General features: G+C 47.0%; 3 protein-coding genes across 4 annotated transcripts in view; 2 read left to right on the forward strand and 1 right to left on the reverse strand.

Annotated features, from left to right (window-relative positions):
* Window positions 1–3,634: 3,634 nt before the first annotated feature.
* LOC143315857 (claudin-24-like) lies at window positions 3,635–6,075 on the reverse strand. The gene has a single exon (XM_076723375.1). It carries the CDS (start codon window positions 5,941–5,943, stop codon window positions 5,275–5,277), a length of 669 nt encoding a protein of 222 aa, XP_076579490.1. The 5' UTR covers window positions 5,944–6,075; the 3' UTR covers window positions 3,635–5,274.
* A 1,567-nt stretch (window positions 6,076–7,642) lies between these two features.
* Window positions 7,643–12,729, forward strand: dph3 (diphthamide biosynthesis 3). The gene is made up of 3 exons (XM_076723392.1): window positions 7,643–7,863; window positions 10,354–10,428; window positions 10,750–12,729. The coding sequence occupies exons 1-3, from the start codon at window positions 7,738–7,740 to the stop codon at window positions 10,825–10,827; spliced, it is 279 nt and encodes a 92-aa protein (XP_076579507.1). The 5' UTR covers window positions 7,643–7,737; the 3' UTR covers window positions 10,828–12,729.
* A 294-nt stretch (window positions 12,730–13,023) lies between these two features.
* Window positions 13,024–19,688, forward strand: part of LOC143315813 (NLR family CARD domain-containing protein 3-like) — a 104,317-nt gene continuing 97,652 nt past the window's right edge. For both annotated transcript variants that reach the window (XM_076723281.1, XM_076723282.1), the window contains exons 1-5: window positions 13,024–13,976; window positions 14,072–14,166; window positions 14,586–14,710; window positions 14,816–14,962; window positions 15,487–15,627. In XM_076723281.1, coding sequence (XP_076579396.1) covers window positions 14,622–14,710; window positions 14,816–14,962; window positions 15,487–15,627 — 377 coding nt within the window. In that variant the 5' untranslated portion in view covers window positions 13,024–13,976; window positions 14,072–14,166; window positions 14,586–14,621. The remainder of the gene's footprint in view (window positions 13,977–14,071; window positions 14,167–14,585; window positions 14,711–14,815; window positions 14,963–15,486; window positions 15,628–19,688) is intronic.

A 19,688-nucleotide genomic window follows, 5' to 3' on the forward strand; every position in this document is an offset into this window, starting at 1 on the left:
AGATACTCCGATTACTTCTCAGTGGGTCCATCTCAGTCCTCACGCTCTCATCTTTTGGCTCTTTTCAGGGCAGATGTGGAAAAGTCTGAGGTCCAGGTCTCCAGAGGGAAGAGGACCGCCGGCCGCCCTGAGGACGCTGACATCACATCATCGCGTGTTCTGGAAAGGTGAGGAGAGTTCACTGTGGACTGCTGAAAGATGACATCCAGTGAGAAGCTCGTGAATTTAATCATTTTAACGGTTTAACGGTTCATCCGACAGGAAGCAGCAGAAAAGGGGCTGTTGGAGATTCGTGGTTTGGTTGAAAAATGACGGGCCCCTGAGATGTCGAAGGCCCCCCAGCACAAAGACCTCCAGACCCAAAGAGGCCCGCTTTGCGTCTGTTGGTGGTTGTCTTGTGTCTTTTGGTGGTTCTGTCCATGAAGGTTAGCTGAGCCCCATAAGGAAAACGAACCAGAGTCTGACTCAAGAGAACCAAACGCAGCTGCTTTGAAAACGTAGACCTTCTTGCTCTTTTCACTGCGTCACCTGACTTCCTGTTTGCTCTGAATTACGGCGGCCGCTCGAGGTCGCCGCTGAATGCTAAAGGTGAACCAAACCTTTAGCTCTAAGACGTAAGAACGACCTCGACATGTTTAATGAAACTGAGAGCGTCATCTGCTCACTCCTTCAATGTTTAGTATCAGAACTCACCACGCACACGCACACGCACACGCACACGCACACGCACGCACACGCACGCACGCACTCTGCGTCCCATGTGACCCGTTCAATGACTTCCTGTCTTCTGCTGCTGTTGGACTCAGATGAAAACAGCCTCTTTTGTTCCCGACTGTTACAATACTGGGAGCTCTGGTCCACACTCTGCTTCCCAGGGAACAATGTCACACACACACACACACACACACACACACACACACACACACACACACACACACACACACACAGCAGTGTGAGGCTGGGGCTGTTGTCATTTTTTTGTCAGGTTTTTTTTTTTGATTTTCTAAACTTTTTGTTTAGTCGATTAAATCTTCGTTTGACCACAGACATCAGCCAGCTGATCCTCCATCAGCAGCTTCAGACCGGCTGATCCTCCATCAGCAGCTTCAGACCGGCTGATCCTCCATCAGCAGCTTCAGACCGGCTGATCCTCCATCAGCAGCTTCAGACCAGCTGATCCTCCATCAGCAGCTTCAGACCGGCTGATCCTCCTCTCAGGCTACGCATTCTGAACAAGTCTCTGCTTTCAAACTTCGCTGGACTGCAAACACAAAAAGCCAAACAGCTTGATGATTTATGGCTTTCTTTTTGTTTTCATTGGCCATTCTTCTTCGATGGCGAGACTCTCCTGGAGATTAGCTTTGATTTCTTTCCTTCCTGCTGCAGTGTGAACTGTTTCACTGTGTGATTACAGTCTGCTGCAGACATTTTAATGACACCTCACAGACCGGAGCGGACTGATACGATACAGGTCGTCTCGGTTTGTTCGGACTCACGTGTCCATTTGAAAATAACACGTGCTTTACAAGCCATTCGTTACTCTTCATGCAGTCACATCCAGAACCTCGTCTCCTCAGATCATCTTCAGACTGAGATGATGCTAAAAATTCTGCTTATGAACCCTCTGACGTTTGACATAAAACGAGTGAAAACGTTTCATACATTCATTCAGTTCAGTTCATTTGACGGTTCCTGCGATTTACTGTTTCCAGACAGATTCTGCTGCACAGACATCACAGGTCTGAGATCAGTGTCAGATACTTCCACCTCGTCTGTGCGCGAAGGTTCTTACGACCTTTGTTTACAGTTTTTGTTACACGGCGACCTCTAGTGACCGCAGTAAGTACGGTCGACGGAAGTCAAGGAAGTCGGGTGACGAAGTGTAAAGAGCAAGAAAGGAGGCGGATAGATGTTCACACAAACACAGGACTTTCACCGAGGTGCTGTTCACGTCCCAAAACTACTTTGTCAGCATTGACGAAGGTCCGCTACGCCTGTCTCTGGTACTGGTTCATAGTCAACCTCTTCAGTCGTTTAGGACAACTTGGGGTCCTTTTCTACATCAGCTGTGTCCTCAGATACGCTAAACTAGTGACCTGAGCTAACAGTAGCAGCTTGGTCTGTTTTTTTCATGACTCATCACGCTCATCTCAGCTGCGAGGGACATTTTCCTGCCCTGAGTATCGTCTGCAGGCTCCCTCACAGGCTGCATTCAGCCCCAACAACCTCTACCTACGAGGGACGGCAGCCTGAGCCGGACACAGCTGGGATTTTGGTTTGATTTTCAGTGCCTGATGAACATCTGAATGACTGATTAAGGATTTCCAACCAACGTGACGCTCCCACCCTTGGACCTGCTGTTGTTTTAAACCATCTGGTTCCACCTGGATCTGGTTCTACATCCTGGACTTGATCTCTGCAGACCTGAGGGTTTGTCAGTGTTGGCAGAGCGAGCTGAGGTGGCAGCATTTCCCTGTTTGGCTTCATGATGAGAGCCACTGTGAAACAATGTGAGGGTGAGGGGGTTCACTTCCTGTCTGTGGACTCACTCCCCAAACCAGGTTTTTCTAAATCACGGCTCTATTGTCCCAAAAAGGAAAAGAGCGATTAAAGAGAAGCCGGTGGGCTGCGAGATACTGCAGCGGCGTCTCTTTCATGTGTTTGTGTATCGCTGTGAGGACCCTTCCTGGCAGGGCGTCCTTCCAAACTCATCTTTACGTTTGGTTCACTTACTTTTACAAGCAAACATGAAGCCGTCAGCAGAAAGATGAAGTATTTCATGGAATAAGCTTTTTTATGGTTCTCCTACTCTAAGTTAAAGTGAATGCAAGAGATGAAAAGGACAACTGTTTGCATGTGTTTGTGTCCAAATGACCAACACTCGGTCAGTATTTGACATTTGGTGTCTCACTGGCCTCTTCAGAGGAAAATGTTGCCTCTTTGGTGGCTGTTGTGGCTTTGTGAGGAGGTGCGATCTCTCCACCAACACCTCATGGCACCACGTCGCACTCCAGCTGCGATGCGCATGAAGTTTATGATCATTTATCATTGTGCGTTTTCAGACTTGTGGTCGACCTGCAGCAGAGTGGCATCTCCCTGCTGAGGTCACGTGGTGCGTTTGCTGTGGTCGACTGATGTGGAGCCAGCTGCTGGCTGGAGGCAGATAGTCAGATTATGGGGGTTATAATGAGCGTATTGTGAATTCAGAACAAAGCCAGCTCTCAGGCTACGGGGGGACGGAGCAGAGCCGTTATTTATCCAGAGAAGAGCTCCAGGAGACCAATGAGACGCCGACGTTCAGAAAGTGACGTGTCAGCAAACGTACACTTCTGTTGATGAAGTCGTGTCGTCCACAAACACGCAGTTTGTGTCGCTCCATGAAAGCTCGTGTTTTCGAAGGTCTGATCATGAAATGAATCAGGTGCTGAACAAACCCCTCAGCAGGCCTCATCATGATCAGAGCCCCCCCTCAGATACCTTCACACAGCGTGGAGCCTGGTCATCCATCAATAAGCTTTGGACTGCTGGAGCAAAGAGCCGTGAAGGAGTCAAACTAAGAAAACCGTCATCACTTTCAGGACTGAATGTTTTCCCACAGACCAAAAAACGACCAGGGTTCAGCTTCTGTCAACATTTCTTTTTATTCTATCGCGTCTTTTTATTAACATGCTGCTGGTCTTTACAGTCATCTGCTGCAGACATTCACAATAATAATTGATTCAAAGCTTCATAATAATCATAATTATCATTCCACTGCGTCTGATTGGTTTGAAAAAGAAAACATCAGCAGCTTTTTTCTCTTTTCTTTTTTTTTTTTTACATGAAACAACAACAAATTCAAATATTTAAGGACACATTTTGTCTCGAACTGCAGTTTTTATTTATTTGACTCCAAATGAAACTCGTGAATCATGAAAATAATGCGGCTAACTGAGCTATTTTCATTTTCTGTAATCTATAAATCACCTTTTTCTGCTGGCAGACATGTAAAAACTGCTCATCACACTGAAGACAGACATTTATTTTGTGTTGCTGAAGAAAATTCTGCAGACAGTTTGTCCTCAAACACAATAAAACAACAAAATGTTTCTTTGGCTCCTTAAAAAGGAAATTTTCATGAGTGAAAACACAACAAACGGCTGAATGACTGAAGCTGAGAGGAGCAAATTTTTTTTACGTTTAAACTGCCTAAAAATCTATTTTCCAAAACTTTTTGCAGCCAAACTTCAGATTTCAAAGTTTCCAAAGATCCTAAACTGCACCAGGATGATTTCTGGACAAATGTTTTGTGTTTTTTGATGCCCCAAAGTCTAAAGAAGAGAAACTGTTGATTTTATCACACAGTTTGAGACACTTGAGATGTTTTAACCTGCTGAAACAGTTTCTGACATTCATTGGAGGAGAAACACTCAGCTCTCAAAAAGGGAAAAAAGCAATAAAATGGGGGAAATTATCTGCCAACAGAACAGGAAAATTTCACTTACCAAGTAAAAATATCTTGTGTAGCAGACGCACAGTTATCTAAAAGAAATGCAGTCAGAATAAAACCAGCTTCGACGGAGCAGGTTGTTCCTGTCAGCGGCGATAAAAAGTCCTGGAAATTCTAGTTTCAAGCATTAAGAAAACCTCATTCACAGGTTAGAAGATCTTAATAAGATAACAGCACAAAAACACCTGAAACAGGTGACACATAATAGCTGCCTGATCAGAACAACGAAGACTCAATGCTTCCAAAGATGCTGAACTGTGTCAGGCTGGATTTTGGGGAAATGTGTGTGAAATGATCTCGAGTCCTCAGTGACGAGCTGGAACAGAGAAGCTGCCAGACTCAAGGTGAAAACGGCCTTTTTAGGGGTTCGAATGTTGAATTTTAAATCTGTTTGCTTTGTGAAAACCACACGGACTCGAACAAGATAAATGAGATGAGTGATCTTTAAAATCCAGTTTTCTTCTTTTATCCAGAATTGACAGAAACCATTTTGAAACGTTTTGTGTCACTTCTGGACTTTGGAGCACCAAAAAACTGATCCTGATTGTTCAGACTACCTTTTAGGGAACCGGGTCTAAAACAACGCTTCAGCACAGACAGTGTTTGATTTGATCTGTCTGAAACTGATCGATAACTTTCTGTTTCTTTGCAGTAAATTTCTCTTTTGCTGCTTTTGGAGCACCAGAAACTGCCATGATGATGCAGAAACATTTGACAGAATTAGATGAGTTCACAGGAGAATAGATGTGAAACTGACTTGTGGCGTCCCCCAAGGCAAAGTAGACTCAGACGTACTCAGATCTGGTCCAGATCGAGGGCCGTCCTGGGCAGACCCTCACCAGAGGAATGGGGACAGGTATGTTACAGTTTTCCTCCTGCAGACACAAACAGGAAGTCAGCAGCAGAGTTCCCGCCACCAGGTGAAGAACTCCCGCCGTCCAGCCGCAGAACAGAGCATCCCCGAACTCCCAGCGCGGCACCACCTCAGGCACCGTCTCGTCGAAGAACCGTATGACCGTGAGGTGGGCAATGTACGAGACCGGGATGAGCACCAGGATCCCGGCCACGAGGCACAGCGACCCTCCTGCCATCTTCATCGCCCTCTTGCATTGGAGGTCCTCCAGCCTGCTGTGGCAGCTGTTGACCACGTGCATACCGGGGATGGCCAGCAGCAGTCCCAGCAGCCCAGTGGCCAGGGTCACGCACATCAGGATCCGGGCCAGTTTGATGTCCGGCGGCAGACCCAGGAGGCTGTCGTAGGGCCGGCACTCCAGCGCCCCAAGGTCCTGCACCACGCAGGTCTCCCACAGCCCCAGCTCGTAGCTCTCTGTGGGGAGCAGGTCGGTGGAGAGGGTGAGCCAGGTGGACATCAGGGTGGTGGCCAGTGAGCAGAGCCAGGCCCCCGCCGAGAACAGGACCCCCGACAGTTCCAGTGCATGAATGCTTGGGTCCATGACAGTGCCGCTCAGAGTCTCAGGATCTCCTGGTGGTCCCACTCTTTACCTCCCTGCCTCCCTTGCTGGGGGTGGGGTGGCAGGGTGGGGGCTCCTCACCAGGCCATGACTCCTTCCAGGGAATATCCTGAGCAGGCTGCCAGCTCTGGCAGCGACTTGGAAGAAGCCCTCTGTACATTCAGCACTCAGAGAGCGGACCCTGCCAAGCCTCGGCCCTGCCCCCCCCCCCCCCCCCCCCATCAGTCAGACTGCTGGAGACAGTGATTGGTCGGCGCTGCAACAACAGCATCATTCAGCCGCCTGTGAGGTCGATGCACGCAGGGTGTCGTTCAAACGCAGACAGGATGTTATCAACGCACACATCTCCATCTGAAAGGCGTTTGAAGTTAATGGCATCGCTCGTGCTTCCCTGCTTTGTGTGGGAGCCCCCCCCCGCAGAGAGCCCCCCTCAACTGAAGTGTCACCAGGCAAACCAACAAACACAGACGGTTTTACATGATGTCTGCACTGGCTTTGTTCATGTAATGAGGGCTGAGAAAACAGGAAAAAGAAGCTGAGCTGAGAGCAAATGATGCAGATTTAAAAGAATCTCATTGGCTCATCTCAGAGAAATGAAAATATCAACGTGGGTTTGTCACGTGATGTTTGACAGCAAACTCCAGGTCTGCAGTTTATCCTGCACGTCTGAACAAAGGCTGGCTGTGGTCAGACCTGCAGTAAAACAGGCCTGATGACGTTTGACACACTTTGACAAGTCAGTGTCTTTGGAAACGCAAAGTTTTGTGGGGTTGTTTTGTCCCGCTGAGGAAAAGGTGAAGTGGAGCAAACACAAAGATTTTCTTCAAAGCATCGTAAATCTTTAAACTAAGACTCTGTGATTAGGAACTCCGTTGAGGAAAATAAGCGTTTTTGTTGCAGCTTTGCTGCAGACGTATAATTTCTACATTTTTTAAAAGGGGTTTGGCTCGATGTCCTCTGGTGAATTTGACCCATCGAGATCATTCAACAGCACTGAATGTTCAATAATCAGAATCAGAATCAGAAAAAGCTTTATTGCCAAGTATGATTTTACACATATGAGGAATTTGTTGTGGTGAAGTTGGTGTATGACACATCTATTAAAAATAAGAGCACAAAATATAACAATATAAATATATATACACAAGTCTGTTTTTTTGTTTGTTTGTTTTTTCCGGAAACACAGTCTGTTTTTTCAGAAGAGGTCCAGTCTGAGCGTTAATGTAACGCATAGAGTTGTATTTATGTCAGTGTGACAGATGAGGCGGAGGTGGAGTGTGAAGAGTGTCGGGGGGGTTCCAGGCCTTGTTGATAAGGCTGACAGCAGGCGGGAAAAAACAATAACGCTTTTTCTGATTCTGATTCTGATTCTGATAATTCTTTAAATATGTGAGGACTTTCAGACGTCCTCCACAGTGTAGGTTCAGATCTGTGCAGCCAGACGGGTTTTTATATGTTACACTGTCACTTCTATGCTTTTTGTGTTTGTTGAGGACGTTTCTTTTCTTCTCTGCAGAACTTCACTTTGAAAAGAAACTTTCTCAGTTTCAGCGCTCTGCTGCTGTTTTCCGGTCTAATGGCGCCGCCTGGTAGACAGAAGTGGCAACTACAAGCAGAGCTCGGCCGCTGTCATCCATCAATACAAATAAAGATCTCAGTGGGAGTGGGAAAAAAATGGGTGACGTCACATACGTGGGACAACAGTCCATCCGTCATCAAACCGGACCAGAACACGCTTCACAGATGTCGAGTTGACAGCGAGTCTTCGATGGTTTTATGTCGTCTTCTGCTAAAATGTCGGTGTTTCACGACGAAATAGAGATCGAGGACTTTGAATATGACGACGACACGGAGACCTATTACTTCCCGTGTCCCTGCGGAGACAAGTTCGCCATAACTAAAGTAAGTTTCTGGACGCTAACGGCTAACAGCTAACCGTCTGCCGGTCGGGACTTTGGAGGAGGATTAACTCAGTTCAGTGAGATTTAAATGAAAGAGCTACACTTATTTCACATTAACAGACATCTTTTTGGTTCTCAGTGTCTGATTCTGCTGAAAATAACTCTGATATGTCACTTTCTGTACGGATGGACATACCAAACTCCGCCTAAATAGCCCTCCATTATAAGTTATCTCCCGGTGCATTTTTACAGCAAACAGAAAATGTTTGAAGAGATTTCTCTAATCATGGAGATGTTCTGCTCAATTCGGCTCATGGACCATCTCTTCAACGGTAGTGAATGTTCATATTTTAGTAATATCTCATCGTGAGTGTCTCTGTCCTCTGTTAGGTTTAGAATCAGAATCAGAATCAGAAAAAGCTTTATTGCCATGTACGCTTTTACACATACTAGGAATTTTTTCTGGTAAAATTGGTGCATGACACATCTATCAAAGTAAGAGCATAAGAATATAACAATTTAAATATATATACACAAGTCTGTTTTTGTTGTTGCTATTACCGGAAACACAGTTCTGTTTTTCAGAAAGAAGTCCAGGTTGAGCGTTAATGTAACGCATAGAGTTATATTTATATCAGTCAATGTGACAGAATGAGTCCGAGGTGGAATGTGAAGAGTGTCGGGGGGGTTCCGGGCCTTGTTGATCAGGCTGACAGCAGACGGGAAAAAACTGTTCTTGTGGCGTGAGGTTTTGGTCCTGATGGACCGCAGCCTCCTGCCAGAGGGGAGTGGCTCAAAGAGATTGTGTCCGGGGTGAGAGGGATCAGCCACAATCTTTTCTGCACGCCTCAGGGTCCTGGAGGCGAACAGGTCCTGAAGAGATGGGAGATTGCAGCCAATCACCTTCTCTGCAGACCGAATGACACGCTGCAGTCTGCCCTTGTCCTTGGCGGTGGCAGCAGCGTACCAGACAGTGATGGAGGAGGTGAGGATGGGCTCAATGATGGCTGTGTAGAAGTGCACCATCATTGTCTTTGGCAGGCTGAATTTCTTCAGCTGCCGTAGGAAGAACATCCTCTGCTGTGCTTTCCTGATGAGGGAGCTGATGTTCGGCTCCCACTTGAGGTCCTGGGAGATGATAGTTCCCAGGAAGCGGAAAGACTCCACAGTGTCAATAGTGGAGTCACAGAGGGTGATGGGGGCGGGTGAGGCTGAGTTCTTCCTGTTGCCCACAACCATCTCCACTGTCTTTAGAGCATTGAGCTCCAGGTTGTTCTGATTGCACCAGGTCACCAGATGGTCAACCTCCCACCTGTAGGCGGACTCGTCGCCATCAGAGATGAGTCCGATGAGGGTGGTGTCGTCCGCAAACTTCAGGAGCTTGACAGACTGGTGACTGGAGGTGCAGCTGTTCGTGTACAGGGAGAAGAGCAGAGGAGAAAGAACACAGCCCTGGGGGGATCCGGTGCTGATGGTCTTAGCGTCGGAGAAGTGTTTCCCCAGCTTCACGCACTGTTTCCTGTCAGACAGGAAGTCTGTGATCCACCTGCAGGTGGAGTCAGGCACGCTCAGCTGGGAGAGCTTCTCCTGAAGCAGAGTTGGGACGATGGTGTTGAAGGCAGAGCTGAAATCCACAAACAGGATCCTGGCGTAGGTTCCTGCGGAGTCCAGGTGCTGGAGGATGAAGTGGAGGGCCAAGTTGACTGCATCGTCTACAGACCTGTTGGCTCTGTAGGCAAACTGCAGGGGGTCCAGGAGAGGGTCAGTGATGTCTCTGATGTGTGAGAGCACAAGGCGCTCAAAGGACTTCATGACCACAGAGGTCAGGGCGACGGGTCTGAAGTCATTAAGTCCTGTGGTCCTTGGCTTCTTGGGAACAGGGATGATGGTTGAAGACTTACCTTTACCTTACGATGAGAACATTTAATTTAGAAAACTTTTAGTGGAGTTTGGTTTGTTATGAGGTCTGATGAACAACACACCACGTCCTCAGAACCATTGGTTAGATATCAGTTTTTTACCTCAGGACCATCTTTAACATGAGACAAGAGACACTGGCTGTCCTCAGCTCCGAGGCACACTTGTCCTTCTTCATCACTCGAAGACTCTGTGCTCTAACCCTAACCCTGTGCAGCTGAACAGTTTCAGGTAAAACTGGATTAAATGTGCTTTTAAAGGGACTTTTTGAAGACAGACTGAGTGTCCACAGCATTTCTCTTAAATCAAAGTCTTAAAACTTAGTCAGTTGACACCTTTTCAGGTGCAGATCACCAGACTCATCATCACTGTGAAGGACCGCAGTGTCTGATCCACGTTTTCATTCCTCTCAGTGTTTCTGAAACAGGCCTCAGATCAGTGGACAGCACCCACGATGCAGAGGCCGCATGACAGCACTCGGTTGGTCTGTGGTTGGAGGTCCGACCTGCAGATTGAGCTGCTAACCTCTGCAGGACTCAGTGACTGAACGTGTGTCTGGACTGTTTCTCTGCAGGAGGATCTGGAGAACGGCGAGGACGTGGCGACGTGTCCGAGCTGCTCGCTCATCGTTAAAGTCATCTACGATAAGGTCAGTGCAATGGTTGGTCTTGTGTCAATCGTCAGCTCCTCCACCTCCATCCTGCACCTGAAACCATTCACAGATCAATCAGAGTCATTGATCAGGTTTCAGTCCTTATATTTATCAATGTTTCAAACTTTCCTCAAAACTTTGTCTCTGATGAGACTTGAATCTGGTCACATGATCACAGAGGAGTGAAGTTTACATGCTGTTTTCTGTTGAACATTCAGGATACTGGTTTCACTGGTGGATGTATGAATATCGGCTTCATTCATGAAACGTCTTGTAACACATCATCAGACCTCTTCATGGAAGTGTTTTGTGTTTCAGGAGTCGTTCATGTCTGGAGAAACCATCGAAGCTCCGTCGTCATCTTCAGAAACCAAACTGGAACTGGTTCAGTCCTGACCCCCATCAGGAAGCCTCATGTCTCTGTCAACAGTCTCTGTCAACTGTCTGTGTGTCTCTTCTATTAAAACACTTCGTGCAGCTCTTCTCTACATGCTTCAGTAAAGCTTCAGCTGCCCCCCCCCAGGTCCCGGCGTCCAGCAGGATCCAAACCAGACACGGGGTCCCCTTTGCACCGGGACCCTTTGGCTGAGCCTCAGATCCTCCAAGCAGGCCTCTGCGATCCTGAGCCAGTGGATCAAACGGCTAAGCTGAGTTCCTTTGGGTGTTGGAAGAAGAGGAATCCAAGAACGACCTGGAGAACAGTTCTCTTCGGGGTCTTGAGGTTGTGGGTTCTGTTCTCAAGTATCTTCATGAGTTGTGAAGTGTGACGCCCAGAGGACGACTCAAAACCTGCAGGAGACAGGGTCCAGCTGTCTGACCCAGCAGCTCCGGGTGGTGGAAGACGGCTCTGGAGTTTTGTGGTTGTGGGTTTGAGCCGTCCTGTGAGTTTTAAAGGCTGATTTATGTCAACATGTCCTTCATAAGCAGGACGGGACCAATAAAAACGTGAAGCTGACCGATTGGATGGCGCAGCTGCGTCCCCTCAGCTCCCCATTCAGTCATCAGTGATCAAAGTTCTGCAGCTCGGCTTCCCGGTGCTTTGTTGTGCGATGATGTTATTCTGGTGTGATCCTCAGAGCTGTCTGCGTGAACACGCGAACACGCGTGTCTTCGTTCAGTGAAGGAGGATTTCTGCTGTTGTTCATTCTCAACAGTATGGAGAGCAGCAGAGTTAAATGAAGCCGCAGAGACGCTTGTTGAGACACTTTTCCTCCAGCAGGACTGAAGCTCTGAGGACAAGACTCGACACTGATCAGATCAAAACTGTGACCCCAACTCGAAAATGAGCCACGTGATTGGTTCGTTTCTGGGGTTGTTACATGTGTTTTCATTGATTTTACCTTCCAGCCACTCCTTTGTTTCCAGCTCAATAAACTCTCCTGGTCCTGAATAGAAAGTCCACTGTTTTCCAGCCCCCTTCACACTTTGTCTCAGTTTTGTCCCACCACACTTGCTGTAGTTGATGCTGTCAGACTTCCTCAGATAAAAGCAGTTTTTCCGCCCCGTTTGTGTAGAACCATCCGTCAGAACTGTTCTGAGCTCATATTAGACCATCACATGATTGAGGACATGAGGACACAGTACATTGTTTTAGCTTCTGTCTGTTTTTGGGAACTTTCTCAAGTTTTCCCTCTTGTATTTGTGGTTGTTGTCAGTCTTGTAGTTGCGGTGTTTGGCCACCAGGTGTCTCTGTTGACCACAGAACTTCATTCAGTGTCGAGCTGGACTGAACTTCCCTTTTTCATTGACTGTTTTGATGTTTTCCTGGTTTCTATACGACCACACACACACACACACACACACACTCTCTGCTCAGCAAACTCCTGGTCGAGCTCACATTGCTCGCCATTAGTTGAGGTCAAAGTGAGCATCTCAGCTGTTTCATGTCTTTTCAGCCTGTGGAGGGCTGTGATGTCATTTCCTGTTGTCAGCCTCCATCGATGAGGCCTGAAGAGTGACGCCTCTGTTGTTCTGCTCAAATGTCATCGTTCACCACCTGTCAGAAGTGTGAACTTCTCTGACGTCCTCGGAGCTTTACCTCAGCCTGCTTCCTCCACTTTCATTAGATTACATTCAGGTTTACTGTCAGAGAGCAGCACGGAGACAAAGAAGTGCAGTTTAGCATCTAACCAGGAGTGCAAATAGTCAGAATATCCAAAAATATAAATACATACAGGTAGTACACGTGGCACGAGGTATGAACAGTGTGAGACGTGCAGGTAATTTCTATGAAACCATAAAAACAAGTGCAACAGGTGGTAAGTGTCAGTGCAGGAAAGTAAAAAGTGCAAGTGAACAGATGAGGAATACAGTATATATAAAAATATGAAGTATAAAGTGAAATGTGTGACGTGGGCTGAGTTGAAACGTTCATCATCATCATCTTCTGCCAGCAGCTGAAGTGTCGTGCGTCAGGATGCGTTCTCATCCACCAGGGGAGGGGACACCTGAGTGAACTCCACGTGACGTCGGGGACTATTGGACGCTGATTGGTCGGAAGCACCGTCTTTTGGCCATGGAGACTGGTGAGATGGATTCTCGGCTCATGTGATCTCGCGTGATCTCATGAATCCACCTGCGTCACGAGGTGAACTGGCCTCCTCTCGTTCCTCGAGCCTGTTTGTCGTAATGACTTTGTCTTCCTGTCAGTTTGACTGTTTCGGGTACTTCCCGTGTTATTTCCGGTGCGTGGCAAACACGGGCGTGTGTCTCAAGCTGTGTGTCCCAGTTCAGCGGCTGCATCCTTCGGAGGACCCAGCCTTCGCGGTCTCCGGAGGCTGGGTCCTTCGGAGGCTCCTCCGTCGGCCGCATCAACTATCGGTAAATGGGACGGTCTAGCCTTCGGAGCATTTCCTGATTGCGTCACGACGTCATAAGTTCTTCCCTCCGAACCCGGGAAAAACACACGTACGGGGTGCAGAGATGCGCCCGTACAGCTCCTGTCGCTTGTAAGAGGAGCGAAATGTTGCCTGTTACACAACTTACAAATTGACCTGATGTGAATATCTTCACAGCTTCAATAAGATATTAGTTGACATGCGAGCTTGTAACATTTGTAAGTGAAGGGTTTTAAAAAGGCTAACAGTTAACTGAGCTCCTCATATCAACAGGTCGCCATTATTAACAAAAACAATCGGTGCGCAAAGCATTTTGGGATATGGGAGGCCGCGAAGGATAGCAGCGATGCGTCCTCCGAATACAGGGAAAAGGAGGACGCATTTGTCGGCTGCATTTGGAGGATCCTTCGAATTTGGACCAATTGGACAGCCTTCGCGCGGCGTTATGACGGAGTCGGCCTTCAAATCCATCCTGCGAAGGATGCAGCCGCTGAATTGGGACACAGCTTCACACTTTCCTCACCTGTGTGTCTCGGTTGGACAGGTCGTGTTTGACGGTGCTCAGACGTCTGGACTGGAGGACTGTTTCACCTCCCGCATGTGATTAACGTTAGGTCAACTGTCCGCTGCTTCCGGTCTGAAATTTACTTTCACTTTTTGCCTTTGGTCTGTCGCAGTGTGTTTTCTCCTCTGAAGCTCCATCTGAAGGTAAAGTAACTCGTTTCAGGTGTTTCTTTCTTCCTCAAACTGTCTTCAGCTCAACTTCAACACAAACAGCATCGATCTTTTCTCCAAACTCTCAGTTTGACTGAACTCCGGATGAAGGAGGTGAAGCTCCTCCGTGACAAACCCCCGCCGTTACTGGAGTACATGTACTGCAGTAATACACAAACTCGAGGTACTTGGACTGGAATATTTCTATTTCATGCAACTTTACTTTGACAGTTACTTCCGGTCGAGTGAAAAGCTCGTATCTCCAGCTGTGTCGATGTTGAATGTTTGAGCTGAATTGAAGGATGAAGAGTTCCTTCATGTCTTCTTCAGCTCAACAAACTCTTTAAAAAGCCTCTTGGATCAGCTGAAAATCATCGTCACAAAGCTGAAAACAGCCTGGTTTTCTGAGCTTGTCAGACTTTTTGGAGATATGTGGTTCTCACAGGACGGCTGCGCTGCAATCGTGTGATGATCTCATAAAATCTGATGCATTGCTGTAGATTAAAGCACCAACAGGATATAAAGGAGTTCAATGAGCTCAAGCTGAAACATCGACAGCAGTAAAATGAATGAACACATGAATGATTTGTGTTTCCTCTCCAGATCAAAGTGTGTGTGAGCTGACGTGAGTTCAGCAGCATGAATCGGTGTGAGGACAGAGAGGAGGGAGTCCGTCCCTCTAAAACCAGTCTGTGTGGGGACGATGACGGCCAGACCGAAGCTCAGAGGTGAGACCAGGATCTCTGACTGTCCAGGACTCGTCTCCATGTCAGAGCACTCGAATCTGTCCACCATCATTCTTCACACTCAAAGCTCTGTGTGTTGTGTTGAAGGCCAGAGCAGCAGGACCCACCAGACTCTGCTGGACCTGGACCTGGACCTGGACCTGGACCTGAACCCAGCTGTGTGTCCTTGAAGAGTGATGGGTCGATTCATCGTTTCATTGATTTTAAAGGAGATCGACCGTCTGCTGCAAAGAGGTAAACTGTTAATAACATTAAAATCTGACAGATTCTTGTTTGAGCTGTTATTTATCAGAGAAGTTTTTTAAACCTGGTTGTTTATTTTCTGCATCGTTCTTCTTCTCATTCGTTCATGTCCTCACATGTGGAAGCTGCCCAGTATAACCAGTCTTCAACTCTTGACTCCAGTTGAACATTTCCTCCACACACACCTTCTGACTGATGACTGCATGAGTATGAAACAGTGACTTGATTGAGGCTAACAGATGCTAACGAAAGCTAACCCTGATTCCACTGATTGGTGGAAAAAAGTACACATACTCAAGTACTGTCGTAGTAATTTGAGTCCTGCTTTGGTCCAAGATTTGATGGACAAATGAAGCGATGATCCACAGACTGAAACCATTCAGCTTCATGTTTGATTGAACTTTGGTGTGTTGATCCTTTTCTTGTTGATAGCTGCTAGTTTCTCCAGCAGCTTCTGAGTCTGAAGAGGAAAATGTCCCTTTCCATCCCTGGTGGTCTTCCTCTGTGTCTGACAGGATCTATGGGAGACCAGCCTCTGATGGACCTGGACAGGGACCTGGACCTGGATCTGAACTTAGCTGTGTGTCCTTCAAGAGTGACCGGTCAATTGATCGTTTCATTGATTTTAAAGGAGATCAACCGCCTGCTGCAAAGAGGTAAATTGTTAATCAAGGGAACTTGTGTGAGCTGTGTGATGCTGTCCACAGTACGATCAGGGTCGATAATGATATTGATTATAAAGAACTTTATTTGATCAGTGCTTTTAAAAACAGAGTCACAAGTGAGATTGAAACAGGACTGAGGCAAATTAACGACAATACTCATTAATATTAATAATGAAATAGATAAAACATGGATGCTCGAATTGACCCTGACCATTCCTGTACAATTTGCCTAAAAAGCCGATCTAAGACTTATCCAAAGTCAGCTGAGAGATGTTCTTGAACAATCACTGCAAGTGTTACTGGCACTGGTTGCTGGTTACTGGAAGAGTTTTTTCCTTTATTCTATTTTTAAGATAGACAGATACCTGCAGATGACTCAATGGGACCACAGCATGAAGTCTTCCCCAAGTCCAAGATCAATAAAAACTGACAACAGTACCACAGAAAATTAATATTTTGCAATTGTTGTTATCAGGATTTGTCGAGGCATTCTCCAGATAAAAACTGTTTCCTATATTTATTTAGATAATTATCAATATTCATATTGAGGTAATGTATATTTAGGGCATCTATATTCATATTTTAGGTATGTATGCTCTTATGAAGGCTATGTATCTTGATATTGAGGTCATTTACGATATTGAGAAAGCGACAGTCATCTTGACAATCAGTTTCAATTGTCTTGGTCTTCACGCGACAGAAGAGAATGAAGCACTTCCTGCCAATGTGGACTCTCATTGGCTATTGTAGGCCATTTTGAGACCAACAAGTCGCCCACATGTACATGCTTACTGGAGCTGTATCACAAAAAGTGGAAGATTAACATGTCTGCCAGCTAGTTTTAAATGATAAAACCTCTGACCATGCATTACTACAGTGTTTTGGACTAAAGATTTTACTGGATTGGATCATGTGCACCTTTGCCAATGTAACTAGACCATTTTGTTGGAGCAGGATTGACCGGTGGATTACTATGAGACTTACTTGGTTGCCTTGATTTTATGATTAGTTGTTTCTTTGTTGTTGCTATCGATTGTACCTGCTGTTGTGATTGTGTCTTGAAATGGTTTGCATCAGTCAAATCACAGCAATCTTAACTTTACAGTAATGTATGGGATGAGTGCAAACTTAAACATAGCAGTTGTGCCATTAGATGGGCGGTCCACTGAACAGGCAGGCCGTCGGTGTGAAGCAGGTGGCTTTTTTGAAGAGATCCGTTTTGAAAAGTGATTTATGTCACAGATTCGGCAGCCTCAGATTTCAGGCAGGGAGTTCCGGAGCTGAGGGACTCTGACTGTAAATGCCCGGTCACCTTTGGTCATGAGCTGGGATTCTGGATGAGCCAGCAGCGCCCTGGCTGAGGATTTGAGGCTGTACCCCGGGTCTGAGGGGAGCAGCAGTTCCTCCATGAAGGTTTTGAGCTAAACCATGTCGGACTTGAAAGGAGATCGGTAAAGTCTTAAAAAGAATTCTCAAACGGACTGGTTAACAGTGAAGAGAGGCTAAAACTGGGCTGATATGATTTTGTAACAGGGATGAATGGTACCTGTTAAACATCACAGGCAGGTTTGACATTTGAAGACAAGGATCCAAATGAATCTGTCAAATGCATAACAATGATAATGGATTTTGGTTTTGTTTATGATGTGTCCCAGTGGTCGCAGAATGACAAGGGGTCAAAGATGAAGCACTGGGGACCGCCACAAGTCAGAGGGGCCACTGAAGAGAAGGCATTACCCATGGCTACTGAGAAGGTCCTCTTTGACAAATAGGATTGAGACCATTGCAGACTAGAACATTAGAATCAAACAATTGCAAGTGTCCGCTATCAGGAAGAGGCTGTTGAATACTTTGATGAGAGCAGATTCAATTATGATACGTGGATGAAAATTGATTGAAGTTTGTCACAAATATCAAAAGTGTTCAGAATCAGAATCACAATCAGAAAAAGCTTTATTGCCAAGTACGCTTTGACACATACGAGGAATTTTTTCTGGTGAAATTGGTGCATGACACATTTACTAAAATAAGAGCATAAAATATAACAATTTAAATATATATACACAAGTCTGTTTTTGTTGTTTGCTATTTTCCGGAAACACAGTCTGTTTTCCAGAAAGAAGTCCAAGTTGAGCGTTAATGTAACGCATAGAGTTGTATTTATATCAATGTGACAGAATGAGTCCGAGGTGAAGAGTGTCGGGGGGGTTCTGGGCCTTGTTGATCAGGCTGACAGCAGACGGGAAAAAACTGTTCTTGTGGCGTGAGGTTTTGGTCCTGATGGACCGCAGCCTCCTGCCAGAGGGGGGTGGCTCAAAGAGTTTGTGTCCGGGGTGAGAGGGATCAGCCACAATCTTTTCTGCACGCCTCAGGGTCCTGGAGGCGTACAGGTCCTGAAGAGATGGGAGATTGCAGCCAATCACCTTCTCTGCAGACCGAATGACACGCTGCAGTCTGCCCTTGTCCTTGGCGGTGGCAGCAGCGTACCAGACAGTGATGGAGGAGGTGAGGATGGACTCAATGATGGCTGTGTAGAAGTGCACCATCATTGTCTTTGGCAGGCTGAATTTCTTCAGCTGCCGTAGGAAGAACATCCTCTGCTGTGCTTTCCTGATGAGGGAGCTGATGTTCGGCTCCCACTTGAGGTCCTGGGAGATGATAGTTCCCAGGAAGTGGAAAGACTCCACAGTGTCAATAGTGGAGTCACAGAGGGTGATGGGGGCAGGTGAGGCTGAGTTCTTCCTGTTGCCCACAACCATCTCCACTGTCTTTAGAGCATTGAGCTCCAGGTTGTTCTGATTGCACCAGGTCACCAGATGGTCAACCTCCCACCTGTAGGCGGACTCGTCGCCATCAGAGATGAGTCCGATGAGGGTGGTGTCGTCCGCAAACTTCAGGAGCTTGACAGACTGGTGACTGGAGGTGCAGCTGTTCGTGTACAGGGAGAAGAGCAGAGGAGAAAGAACACAGCCCTGGGGGGATCCGGTGCTGATGGTCTTAGCGTCGGAGAAGTGTTTCCCCAGCTTCACGCACTGTTTCCTGTCAGACAGGAAGTCTGTGATCCATCTGCAGGTGGAGTCAGGCACGCTCAGCTGGGAGAGCTTCTCCTGAAGCAGAGTTGGGATGATGGTGTTGAAGGCAGAGCTGAAATCCACAAACAGGATCCTAGCATAGGTTCCTGCGGAGTCCAGGTGCTGGAGGATGAAGTGGAGGGCCAAGTTGACTGCATCATCTACAGACCTGTTGGCTCTGTAGGCAAACTGCAGGGGGTCCAGGAGAGGGTCAGTGATGTCTCTGATGTGTGAGAGCACAAGGCGCTCAAAGGACTTCATGACCACAGAGGTCAGGGTGACGGGTCTGAAGTCATTAAGTCCTGTGGTCCTTGGCTTCTTGGGAACAGGGATGATGGTTGAAGACTTGAAGCAGGCTGGCACGTGACATGTCTCCAATGAGGTGTTAAAAATGTCTGTGAGCACTGGAGACAGCTGATCAGCGCAGTGCTTCAAGGCAGATGGGGAGACAGAATCCGGTCCAGCTGCTTTCCGGGGGTTCTGTCTCCTGAAGAGTCTGTTGACGTCCCTTTCATGGATGGAAAGAGTCGTCACTGAGGTGGGTGGGGAGGGGGGGGGGGGGCCTTTAAGGTGGGCATTGGTGGAGGTGACTGGAGCTGGAGCTGTTCGGAGGTGTTGTGGGGGATGGTTGCTGGACTGTCCCTTTGTCTTTCAAAGCGGCAGTAGAACTGGTTCAGGTCGTTGGCTAGGCGTCGATCGTTGATGGAGTGGGGGGCTTTAGGCTTGTAGTTAGTGATCTGCCTGAGCCTTTTCCAGACAGACACAGGGTCATAGAAGACATCAACTCTGAGTACAGTCCTCACTTAAACTTGTCGTAAAAATGTTAGTTTAAAAATTGGTCTAAATTTTTTAAATCATTACTGTCAGTACTCATTTTCTTAAGAAGATGATGCACTTCTGCATGTTTAGTGAAGGAGGGAAGACAGCCAGAAGATAACGGTTGATAAAATAGTGGGACAAACACTATTTTAAAACCTCTTA

The sequence above is a fragment of the Chaetodon auriga genome, chromosome 23, assembly GCF_051107435.1.
Source record: "Chaetodon auriga isolate fChaAug3 chromosome 23, fChaAug3.hap1, whole genome shotgun sequence".
NCBI classification, from domain to species: Eukaryota; Metazoa; Chordata; class Actinopteri; order Chaetodontiformes; family Chaetodontidae; genus Chaetodon; species Chaetodon auriga.

Coding starts and splice junctions, on each gene's coding strand:
- dph3 (XM_076723392.1), top strand. CDS start 7,738: ATGTCGTCTTCTGCTAAAATGTCGGTGTTTCACGACGAAATAGAGATC. Junction 7,864..10,353: donor ACAAGTTCGCCATAACTAAA/GTAAGTTTCTGG, acceptor GTTTCTCTGCAG/GAGGATCTGGAGAACGGCGA. Junction 10,429..10,749: donor TTAAAGTCATCTACGATAAG/GTCAGTGCAATG, acceptor TTTGTGTTTCAG/GAGTCGTTCATGTCTGGAGA.
- LOC143315857 (XM_076723375.1), bottom strand. CDS start 5,943: ATGGACCCAAGCATTCATGCACTGGAACTGTCGGGGGTCCTGTTCTCG.